The sequence below is a fragment of the Petaurus breviceps genome, unplaced genomic scaffold (assembly GCF_028583685.1).
Source record: "Petaurus breviceps papuanus isolate PSGF00001 unplaced genomic scaffold, PetGlider_PUasm1.0 76, whole genome shotgun sequence".
NCBI classification, from domain to species: Eukaryota; Metazoa; Chordata; class Mammalia; order Diprotodontia; family Petauridae; genus Petaurus; species Petaurus breviceps.
Window position 1 is genome coordinate 13181272 of NW_027186473.1, and position 12754 is coordinate 13194025.

At 32.2% G+C, this 12754-nt stretch overlaps 1 protein-coding gene across 2 annotated transcripts in view; it reads left to right on the forward strand.

Annotated features, from left to right (window-relative positions):
* EXOC1 (exocyst complex component 1) overlaps nt 1-12754 on the forward strand; it is a 72322-nt gene that overhangs the window by 37220 nt on the left and 22348 nt on the right. Inside the window, exons 10-15 of one of the 2 annotated variants that reach the window (XM_069105265.1) lie at nt 2698-2803; nt 6779-6823; nt 8009-8172; nt 9736-9843; nt 11445-11521; nt 12316-12544. In XM_069105265.1, the coding sequence (XP_068961366.1) occupies nt 2698-2803; nt 6779-6823; nt 8009-8172; nt 9736-9843; nt 11445-11521; nt 12316-12544 (729 nt within the window). The remainder of the gene's footprint in view (nt 1-2697; nt 2804-6778; nt 6824-8008; nt 8173-9735; nt 9844-11444; nt 11522-12315; nt 12545-12754) is intronic. The other variant, XM_069105266.1, reaches the window with a different exon arrangement.

Sequence of the window (12754 nt, forward strand, 5' to 3'; positions counted from 1 at the left end):
TGAAGCTCAGGAGAGTTAAGTGACTGGCCCATGGTCATACAGCTAATAAGTGTCAGAGGCAGATTTTGAACCCAGGTCTTACAGAATTTTCAGTATTACTGTTCTTTCATCATATGTAATGTAATATTTATGAATGTAATTTTAAATGAAGAGGCAAGTATTTAGTCAACCTATAGATGCTTTTGGCTCATTTTATGCTCCGGGTATGGTTTTTTTTTTGACAGTATTCATGTTTTTTACAATGAAATTGACATTTTCCAGGAATGTAATTTGATCTTGTTGTTTGGGCTCTTGACAAACTAAATATTTTAGAGTATAATCTAATTTTGGGTACTAAATTGTTACTAGGTAGCAAGAAAACATAATGGTGCTTGTGTTCCTTCAGAAGATATGATAATGACTAGTAAGCCCCATTTGGCTGCTGTCATGTCTGCATATACATCCTCATAGTGGAGCAAAGACCTGATGTTTATTGTTTATAATTAATTAGAATTTATGGGAATTAATAACGAGCACTTTTTTTTAATGGATCCATTCGTTCCTAGGTCCACAATTCCCATTAAGATTGTGTGACCCTGACTATATGTCACATTAAAAAGTTTCATTTTTATCTAATTGGAAAATGACCATCATCTTCCAAGTTTTTAACTTGACGATCACCATGAAATTGCATTAGCTCAAAAAGGCTTCCCCCAGCCTTAATTCTTGTATCTAACTTGCTATACTGTTACTTTTTTTAAGAAGTCAAATAGTCAGATTCATTATTATAGTCTTCTTCAGCATTTGGTGTAGTGGGAAGAGCAGTTGTCCTAGAGTCAGTGGATCTGATTTGAGGTCTTGGCTTTGACATTGACGAGCTGTGTGATCTTAAGCAAGTCATTGAATGTTTATGTGCCTCAGTTTCTTCATCTCTAAAGAGTTGGGGTAATAATAACTTGTACTTCTTATCTCACAGTGTTATTACGAAGAAAGTATCTTATAAACTTTAAGGTAATATGTAAATGTGAACTGTGGTTATTATTCATTTAATAAGTGGTGACATTGGTTTAATTTAAGTTGATATCTCAGCCACTTCAGGTAAACTGCAAATGGCTGTCTTCAGGACTAGAGCAAAATATATTTTAAAAAATTAGTGTAGTTAGCAGCTCTGCTGATAGTGCTGGTGAATACTTAAGTTGGTAAAGTGAGTCAACATTTATTCCTGGTACTAGGCAGTAATAGGTCTAAGTCCCTTAAAAAAAAAAACAACAAAGTAACGAGGCTTTGACAGATGCTCATATATATGGTCTCTTAAAGTCAGGGTGTTGTCTTAAAAACCTGAAGAGATAGTAACCACTATGATTACTGCAGCACTTAAGCTCGAATGAGTAAATGAGACCTCCTAATGAAATGGGGACTAGTGTTATATTTTTCATGTAACATGGTATAGGTATGCTTGTAAAACATTTGTAAAGATCATGTGGAAAGATTGTCTATTTCACTCATTTCTTGTAGAGACTGAGAAATTCTATAATGATTATTTAATATAAAATGTACACTTGAGAAAGGCATCATCCTTCTGAAAGTTGCATTAAAATATTAATCATATTTTTGGGTAAGTTTTTTCTGTAAGAACATGTCTAAAATTATGATGAAAGTCAACAAAACTTATGTAAATATATGTGTTATATTTACTTAATCAAAAATGTGTAATTTCATTTAAAATAAGTTGAGGCTAACAAAGAATCCCCATAATAATAATTTTTAAAATCTGTCCACCACACTTCTCCCAGTATGAATTTGTTAAACATAATCTTTAGCACTTGGCTTAACCCTTAATGGAAGAGTTTATAGCCTCCTACTCATGGTTAAAGGATTGCCCTGGGAATATAAAATATTTTTGTATGGCTTTGAGTAAGTGAAAAATAAAAGTATATTATGTGAAAAATGTTAGAGATATTTAACTAAAGCTAGAATGAATCAATTTTATATGAACAAATTAAGTCTTATTTAGTGATGACCATCATTAGAAGATAGTATTATCATTAGAAGATATTATATATTCTTATATTATGTATATTCTTATATATATATAATATGTATAATAATATATTATTAGAAGATAGTATAATTAATTAGTATTACATTTAAAATAACTCATTTTATAGCATGTAACAGCTTGTCCCAAACTAATTTGGCTGTGGGGGTTGAATAGAACCCACTTAATGCAAAGTCTCACAATAAAAGACACTGTTAGGAGTGGACTCTGGGAGGGAACAAGTGTATCAGTCAGAACCAGAGTTACCACTTCAGCTGAGGACCAGTGTTTGGAAAAAGTAAACCACAGTAGGAATGATGGGGAGTGGGATGCTTTGCTCTGGGCTCTATCTTCTCATCATGGACGCTGCCTTCTGCAAACTCAGTGTAATAGCAGGTAGAGAGGGATCTCCCAAGTCTTGTACAGCGTCTCCTACCCTGAGACAGAACTTCTACTGTGTTGGGAAAAGATAAATCCTAGATAGATCACTAGCATAAAAATTATCCCTTGGAGCAGCATACTCTGGGAAACGCTAGTTGGTGGAAATAGATCAGATAAAACTTCAGACAATTGTACTTTAAAATCTAAATCTTGAGTATATTTTAATAGCTTTTTGTTAGTTTTAAAAATTTGTATTGTTGGATTTATGTTAAAATATACGCTCCTTTTTTTGATTTAAGAATTACATGGATTATTTATCAAGGCTGTATGAAAGAGAAATAAAAGATTTCTTCGAAGTTGCAAAGATCAAGATGACAGGCACTACTAAAGAAAGCAAGAAGTTTGGTAAGCAAAGCTGCCTCAGTTCAATGGCCTTTTTCAACTTTATACTTTTCATTGTGATAATAATTACTGAATTTTTCTTCAAGGTGCCTGAAATAAGCAAGGTACAAACAATAGGTAGAAATGAAAGGGTAGATTGCTTAAACTGTCTATTAAAAGAAGAATCACTTATTGGTATTGATCATTCAGAAAGGATATTGTGAATGCTAGAATATATAACTATACACAAATAATGTAATTTGAAATTTGGTATCCTGAAAAAAAGTACTGAGAAACAGAGAGTCCTAGTATCAATCCATGAATTCCATATTGCCTTTCTTTGCATCACTTCTGCCAAGTTTCTTAACCTTTTGCTATCATTTGGGAAATGGAGAATATTCCTACTGTCTATTGTTCTGGCATTCTGAGAATGAAATAAAATTTGTAAAGGGATTTTTTTTTTCAAGGAACTGAAAAGATAGGCTAAGATGTGTCTCTTCTAACAGTACAGCTTATCTCTTTCCTTCCTTTGGGGAAGTAAAAAGTCCCCTGTTAGTATTTATGACTTCAAAATATGTTTAAATGGGAACTGTGGTTGCAAAATTGCTTGAAAAGATAGCTAGTAAAAGTATCAGGTTGTGAAGTAAGTTATTTATCTGCTAAGGCTACATTCTGCTCTTGCATGTACCCATCCCTGGAGCTCCCCTTGGAAGGAGTTATGTGCCTATTCAAGTCAAGATTTAGCCTTAAATGGCTACGAATGTTCTCAATGTGTCTGCATAGCTCCCCTTTAGATTAATGAGTTTAACATTTGTTTGTTGAAAAGAGCCTGTGCCCTAAGCAGCTTTGATAATTAGAAACCCTTTTTTAAAAATGAAAAAAAAAAAACATGAAAATGACTTTAACTTATAGTACTTCATTTTAAAGTGTTATTTGCAATGGAAAAACCTTTTTTTTTTTAAAAAAAGCAGTTGTTTTGCCATTTACTATTCAAAGAAAAAAATGCAACATGAATTGAATATATATTTCTAAGAATTGGATATACTAGTCCAAACATGTGATTTTGTTTGCTATTGCATATCCAATTCATTCCAGCACATTTATCATATGAACATATGGTTCTCTAATAAAAATACAATATGAATGTATTGTCTTCAGGACAGCTTGGGGAAAACTGGCTTTGGAAAACACAAATGCTAACTCATCCTAAAGGTTAACTGTTTCAAAATAGCAATGTGTTTATTTCCCAGTTAATGTTTTCACCATTGACTTGTGATGCTTTTTTCTGAGTGAAGAAATTATTATTTGAACAGTTATTTGTCTGATTGTTGTCATCAAGTATATTTGTCACCTCTTGTTAGTGAATAATTTTATTTGGGGGGGAAAAACTCTTCTTTGATGCATAAAAAATGATATAATACAAAGTATTTATATCTCTCAAGCAATCCTTATGGGTTAATCCCAGTGGTATAATAATTTATTTTCTTTTGGGTTGCCAAGTATAAGATTTATGTCAAAGTAAAGGAAATAATAAAAGTGAAACACTATGAGCTTCTTGGAATAAAAATGCTGTTTAATTCAGAGGTTCTAGTAATATTTTTTAATTCAACTTAAAGATGGCTATAAACTATTTTTAAAATACCTCATTTTTTACTTAAGGTAATTATTAAATAAGTTTCTTAAAAAGATAAAAGGAAATTAACGTAGTATAATTTCCAACATAGTCTTACACTTTAAATTATATCTTTCTTTTACTTTTTTTTACTTAATGTGATGAAGGCATAATAAGTTATTAAAAGAAAAAAATTCTCTACATAAAATTTGGATTATGAAAAGCAATTTGGCCCACCTTAGTTTTGTAGCATTTTAAAACTAATTTTCAAATTACATCTAAATAATTTACTAAGTTCTAACTAAAATTGGATTTGAACATTTGAAGATAAAAGTATATACTATAGCTAGAAGCAAAATAATTATTTGGAAAAATAATTGCTGAATTAATTTGGATTTGGTAATAATAAGTATAAATATTGCATTTTGTATATTTTAAATTATCTGTATTTATCATTTTATTCAAGTTTCAAATGCAATTAATCTTGCTTAGGGCATTTTTGGGGTGCTACACACTATGGAAAATAGAATAGCGTTTTGTATGTCTATTCCAAAAGAATTTTATAGTCAGGAGTTTCTGCTCTTTGTGTCAAGAAATCTGCTTTTAGTCACTCTTGAAGTAAATATCATCTGCTTAGTTTAGATTCAAAATAAATGAAAGAAAACTGGCACAAAACTGTTGTTCTTGCACAAGATATTCATATATACCATTTCCTATTGTCCTTCTTTGAACAGTAACTATTTAGAAATCCTCAGGGTTGCTTTTTGGAAGATATTTTGGGGTTTTTTATTTGTATTTCATAATTCTAATTTAGGAGCAAGGATCAAGAACCATGAAGCATTTACTTATTTTTTTTTAAATCTTAATTGGGGCAAATTTATCATTTTTATTTCATTTAATTATATAAGGAACCAAATTTTAAATATAATCTATGGAATTCCTAATTTAATATTCCTAATAATGGGTCTTTTTTTTTACCTTACATGTTTTTCTCATACTGAGAGCTCCTATTGATTTCAAAAGGTAGTTCTACAAAAGGACAAAAGAATCAAAAACATCTCAAATAGTAGCCCAAGATTTTTGCAGGGGAAGGGGTAGGAGGGGAAGAAATGTGTTAATTAAATTTTAAAGCTTTCATTGTTATATACACTAATTCAGCTTATTGGTAAGATTTATAGATAACAAAAATTTTTGTGAGCCCCCACATTTTTCAGATTTTTGATTGCCAGGTCAACCATTGGCAATTGGGTATAGTGCTTTGAATCCTAGAATAGAGAACCACCTGGAATTTTGTGCTTTGATCTTCAACTATAGAATACAGCACAGTAATACTACTCCCGTATACCAGAAAGTACCCTGCAAACAGGTAGTTGACTCATTACAGCAAGGTGCAAAATTTGGTGCACATTAGCCTAACATTTACTCTTCCCTCAGATTTTTATAAGGTTATAGTTTTATTTAGTTTATATCCAAATTAGTTTTATTTTTATTTTCTGTTTCATTTTGTGGTTCTTTTCCTTGTTCTCTACTTTATTTTCTCAAGTCAAAATATTTCACAAGATCTCTAATTAAAATGAATGGAATTAAACAAAAAGGAAAAATAAAAGAAATGCCAAATGATACAAACAAACTGAATTTAATACCTTTACTCACAAATAGTCAATGAACAGCTTCTATTTAGGACTGACGAATTGTAGGCTAGAAATAATTTTTTTCCCTGATAATTTTATAAAGCCATCATTAAATTTCATGAAGCTGGATACTAAGAGATTCAGTTTGAAGCCTTCTTCATATGGTTATATTTTTGGCAAAATAAAAAAACCATTTAGTACAGTGGAAATGGGTTTCAGGAGCCTTCATTAACAATGAATATTGAATTCTGTCTCATAGAGCACTTGCCTTGTAAGTTGAGCTTTTCTGTCAAATAGAGGGTATGTCTCTATCTGTTGTGTAATGAACTATTTTATAATAGATTTCCACTGCACTAAATGATGTAATGAACATTTCTTCACAAATATTTGTCCAAGTATCTAAATTTAAGGCCACTACTTTGATTACATATTTTTGTGTTAAATATATATATGCATATGGATATGTATCCATATATATTTCATCATAAAATAGTTTTTAAAAGTTTCAACAAATATTTTGTAACCTATATTTGAATAAAAATATTTTTAAAAATGCATCATATTTGTAGAACATATAATTTCTAGAACAATAGCTGACAACTAAACCTGTGTTTGCAGCTGTAGTTATCTGATTCTCATAGTTCTTTGCATGTGTCTTTCAAACTAGAGCTTAACTTCCTCTTGTGCATGTTTTGTGTGAAATGCAGTTTATTAACTTGTCTTTGTCTTTGATGCTTGCAACCTAATCCATCCCAGCTACACTGCCTCGAAAAGAAAGTGCTGTCAAACAAGAAACAGAGAGTGAGTATGATTAGTGCATCAGCAGGTATTCTCAATGCATGTTTGTTTATGTGTAGAAATTAGTTAACTGTCATGAAAAAGTTAACACCAGAACTATTGATTATTCTCAGTTTGTAAGGTATATGTTAAAGAAATCTGAAATTAGAACAGTGATGAGACCAAGAAATATACAAGGGAGTTAAGCTGATTTGTCAGGTGATAGACCATTATGTCAGATACATGCAAAAAAACTAACTGACATTTCTGTTTTCAGGTTTGACTTAGTAGGACTTAATTTAAGTCTCATGTTTGGGGCCGAATATTTCATAGTAGAGATAAGATTTTTATTTAATTTCCTCCTGTATTTCACTATTTTTCCTCCTGACCCAAACCAGTTAAATGAAAACTATCCAAGAAGAATAGAAAAATGGTTTATCCATGGCCTATTTTTTTCCCCTACCTAGGAAACGCCACTTTCTTTTGATAGTCTTGTTTAATCAAATTTTTGTCACTAGAAGATGGGTTTGTCTTCCGGCCACCTTATTGCCATTCTCACTTTGGACATATACTGCATATCTTTATATAAGTATGCTTAACATCTAAAAACTGGGGTCTTCTACGTTTTAGTTACTAACATTTATTATTTTTGTAGTATAAAAGTAAGTGTTTTAAGTATATTCTCAGCCTTTGAAGAATTTCGTTTAAGTATTGTCCTTTTTATTGAAAGTAGAATTCTACTTTTAGAATAAGGCACATGAATATAATGCAGAAGGGAGTGATAGTAAGATTTGCTTGTATTCTCCAAAAGTAAATACCATAGCTGATGTCAACTGATACTACGTTAAGGAGAATAATAAACTCTGTTCACTTTTAGTTTTGTATTTTTTTAATTTTGAGATACCTTGTCCAGAGCCAGCCTGGTGTACTACCACACAGTATACCACCAGGTTCTTCTATTTGGAGAAACACCCTCCTCATTTTCAGAAATGATTGAGAATAAGGGTAGGAAGCAAGGGTTTTACAATACAATAAAAACAAAACAAATTTTACCCTGGCCCTTGCTCATAAAAAAGAAAGAGATGATGCATCGCTAGGCATGGCATGTAGCCTTTGTAGAACCAGAACCTCAGAATAGTTACCTTGGATTATGCTGCACATTTTTTTTCCATCTAGGCCATTCTCTTTCATAGTTTCATTATTTCATAGGTCTTCATGGAAGTTCTGGGAAATTGACTGGATCTACATCTAGCCTAAATAAACTCACTGTTCAGAGTTCTGGAAGTCGTAGATCTCAGTCATCCTCTTTGTTGGATATGGGAAACATGTCTGCCTCTGATCTTGATGTAGCCGACAGAACTAAGTTTGATAAGGTAAAATACTGATTTTAAAAAAAATTTCACATGAAATTTTGCCCCTTGGTATAAATTTACCTGGAAATATTATTTTTCATGGGTACGTTATATTAAAAAGTAAGTGTAAGCATGTGGTGTGGGTGTGGGTAGATTTATGTATTGAGAAAGAGAGAGAGGAAAAGGAAGAGAGAAGAGATAAAGAAGGAGGTCAAGAGAGAGGCAGCCTGACATAGCATATTGGGAGGACCTGGGATCCAGTAACATCTTTGGAATCCAGTACCTAGCATTGTGGTCTTGGGCAAGTAACTTAACCTCTCAGTTTCGGCAGATAATTCTCTGTAACAGACTCTCATTTGCAGAATTGTTGATCTGAACTGGTAGAGGGGCTTTCCTCACTAGAAATTCCCCTCACCAATGAAATTACAGATCCAGACCAAAATATCTATTACATACATGTAGTGCATGTATATATACACAGACTATTTTTATGTCGTAATCTAAAAAATTATTTTTCTTTATTTGATTTTTTTTAATACATTCAAGAATACAGAATCTTACTGGCTGACTTACTACTTAAAAGTGTTTCTTTTTTACATTCTTAAAATAAGTGTTTCTTTTAAAGATACCCAAAATATGGGTCTCCATTTAAGTGACAAACTGAAAGCTGCCTATTCAGTCAAAATTTTGCCAGCATTTAATTCAGGATCAATCTGGCATCTCATGTCTCAGTTCTGTTAAGAAACCATAAAGTATAACAGCATATCCAGTTTAGATAGCTAATTAAATCCTCAAGATTTTGATAAGTAAAGCAGTGGATAGCAATGAGTAGAAAGTGAGTAACCTCATGAATAGCATTCTGGGTTCAAGTCCTACCTTACAATAACTATGGGCCATGAATAAGTCATTTAACTTCTGAGGCTCAGGTCACTCATCAGAGACCTACACCAATGCAATCACAGGCCCTTAGCTCACACAGATATCATAATAGTATTAATAATAGCTGGCATTTTTGAAGCACTTTGAGGTTTGCAAAAGTGCTTTACATGTATCTCATTTGATCCTCACAACAGTCCTGGGAGGGAGGCTCTGTTATTATCCCTGTTTTACAGGTGAGGAAACTGAGGCTAAGAGAGGTTAGGGGACTTACCTACGGTCACATAGCTAATAGGTGTCTGAGGCTAGATTTGACCTCAGGTCTTACTCCAAGTACTATCCACTTTACCAATTAGTTGCCTGATACGAAAAGGAATGGCTGCCATAATAAATATCATAATATATCTTATACTAATAGATTATTAATGAAAAGTTCTAATTTATCTTTTTCCCCTCCCTTCTAGATTTGAAATAAATAGCATGTTTATAGATGGGCCTTCAGCTGTTCCATAGTCCTGTTTTAAGTTTTAAAAATTCCCAGGTTTTTTTTTTTCAGTGTTGCTACTCACTCTAAGAAAAGCTTTGTCTTGGGATTCATTTGAAGAGGTGGAGAAAGCATTTCCCCCCTTTAGAAAGAAGCAAACTAAAAGCAAAAATATTATGTCATGTTGGTACAGTGAATTAACAGATTATTTTGGTTTTCTTTAGATCTTTGAACAGGTTCTAAGTGAGTTAGAACCCCTATGTCTAGCAGAGCAGGACTTCATAAGTAAGTTTTTCAAACTGCAGCAACATCAAAACATTCCTGGGACAATGGTATGGCTCATATTTATTTTGGTTATATCATGTAATGTGGTTAAATATTTTATCAGAATTTATATATAATTGCCTAAGAAAGGCAGAACCAGACTTCAAATGATATGTATAATTTTGTCCAGTATGTGTGGTTTTACAAGATGATAAAAAGTGAAATAAATAGGAATTGGAGGACCTGAATCAATTTTTCTGAAATGTGTCACACCCCACATTTTCCGCATTAGTAAGAAAAAATGCTTTCCATTTACTTTAAGAGTAATATTATAAAATATCAATTTAAATTCATCAGTACTTGAAATAAAAATTGTGACTTTCAAGATGTATTAATGGATGGCTACAATGTTTATTGCTGGGACAGAATGAAAAATCAGGAGACCTAAATCCTAATTCTGACTGTGTTGCTAACAAGCTCTGACACTAGCTAAGTCATTTAACAACCTCAGCTTTCTCATCTGTAAAATGTTGATTATAGCAACAACCCTACTCATCTAGCATAAAGACTGTTGTGAGGAGTAAATAGGAGGAAATAAAGATACCCAGAGAAATCATAATGAAACACAGTGAAACAAGCACTAAGCTTCCAGTCTTTGATTTACCATAAATATAAATTGCCCTAGTACCTTTGGCACCCTGCAGCTTAGGATCTCTCATAGATGTGTGTTCAGCAGAAGTCTTTCTACTACTGTTATGTAAATGAAAAAAATGGCAAGAGTTTACATTATAGCTCTTAAAGGGTTACAAAGGAATCTTCGTATTTTACTCATTTGATCATCACAATACTTGGCAAAATTATATAAATATTTTAACCCCATTTTACAGATGAGAAACTTGAAACATAGAGGTCAGTGGACTTGCCTAAAATCACACAGCTGGTGAGTGAGCTTGGATCCAGTTTTCCTGGTATCAGACCTAGTACTCTTTTTCCTATATGTTGATGTCTTGCTGTGATAATACAAACTTTAAGTAAATCTGTTTAGTAATAATTCTCTTGGAGTTTCAAATGGCATTAAATTCTGAAGTTAATGCTGTGGTAGGACAGTAAAACAAAAGAAAACAACAACAACCACCCAAAAAACTAAAGTTACCATTTGACATTGTCCAGGTTTCTGAGTGTTGTAAATTATGGTGTTTTTTTTTTTCTTAAATGATTCTAAGTTAAAATCTAAGTATGGAGTCAGGAGTACCTGAGTTCAAATCTGGCCTCAGACACTTAACATAAAACTAGCTGTGTGACCTTGGGCAAATCACTTAACCCCAATTGCCCTACCTTCCCCTCTCCAAAAAGCAAAAACAAAAAACAAAATAAAATCTAAGTATAGATTCTTAAGTAAAATCTTAAGTACGTACTAAGTAGCATGTTGAAACATAAAATATAAATTATAAATGTGCAGCTTATTAATAATTATTACTTTTTAAAGACTTACTGTTTTTATGATGTATTCTCTGCTAGGCACTGATTTTTTAAAGACACATTTTAAAAATGAGCAGGTTACTTGATAGATTTGATTCATCAATGAGCAGGCTGTTTGGTATTTGAATTAGATTTAAATGGACATCATCTTTGTCTAATGGTAATACAAGAAAATTACTAAATTTTTTAGACTGAAGCAGAAGATTTGGATGGAGGAATGTTATCACGGCAGTATAACACTGGTGTACCACAGTCTATATCATCTGAGTATGTGTAATTTTTCTATTTTTTTTAATTTTAGAGAACAAAAGTGTGGTTTTTCATAAAGTGAAAGATTTTATTTCTTTCCAATAGTGAAAAGAAATCAAAATTTACATGTACTCATAGTCATCAAGTATCATTGTTTACATTTGGGTTTATAGTTAGGATGGTGGTCTTAAATACTTTATTATGATTATTACTTGTTGAATTGAAAGTTTCCAAGCATGGCATAGCATCGGTTTCTGGGTACCTTGAATTCTTAACTTGGGATGGGGAATAGAGCATGAACCTGTGAATTCATTGGTGTGCAGAGGTCAACAAACTATGGTTAGAGACCAAACCAGCCCACGCCTGTTTTTGTATGCTGGTAAGCTATGAATGGTTTCTTTACATTTTTAAATACAAAGAAACTTGATTTAAATTTTGAAATTTGTATTTTATTTAAATTTTAAATATTTCATGGGATTTGGACATAGTAGCTTTAAGCTTTTTGTTTCATGAATACAAAGATGTCATTGACTGTGACGTGATTTACCACACCATCAGTGAAATAATAGCCTTTGAAAGACATTCAGTTTCTTGGCACAGTCATATTTGTATAGCAGCTTTCAGAGCCTGAGTGTATAAATGGTGTACAATTCTTTCTTAATAAAATATTTGTAAACTAGAAAACAAGATATCTGTTATTCAGATCTTGAGATTAAGTTATAGTTTGAAGTAATTTTCACTGTTTAGAGTTAGGGAGGAATGAATATGAAATTTGTGCTAAATTTTCTGTGTTTTGTATGTTCTTTGAACAGGAAAGATATGATCCGCCAAATGATGATTAAAATATTTCGCTGCATCGAGCCAGAATTGAACAATCTGATTGCATTGGGAGACAAAATTGATAGCTTTAACTCCCTTTACATGCTAGTCAAAATGAGTCATCATGTATGGACTGCGCAAAATGTGGATCCTGCTTCCTTTCTCAGTACCACATTGGGAAATGTTTTGGTGACTGTAAAAAGGAACTTTGACAAATGCATTGTGAGTTTTTTATTTCTTAAATTTAGGTAATCATAAATGACCAAATGAATTCAGATACTGCCAGTCATTTTTAGAGGGCAAACTACTTTTCATTTCTCCAAAGCCTTGAAATTGTTGGTAGGAATATACAGTGAACCTGGATGGCCAACTGCCTTTTATTACTATCCTCTCATTTAAACTAACAACTTCAGTTTTAGCCTATACACCATC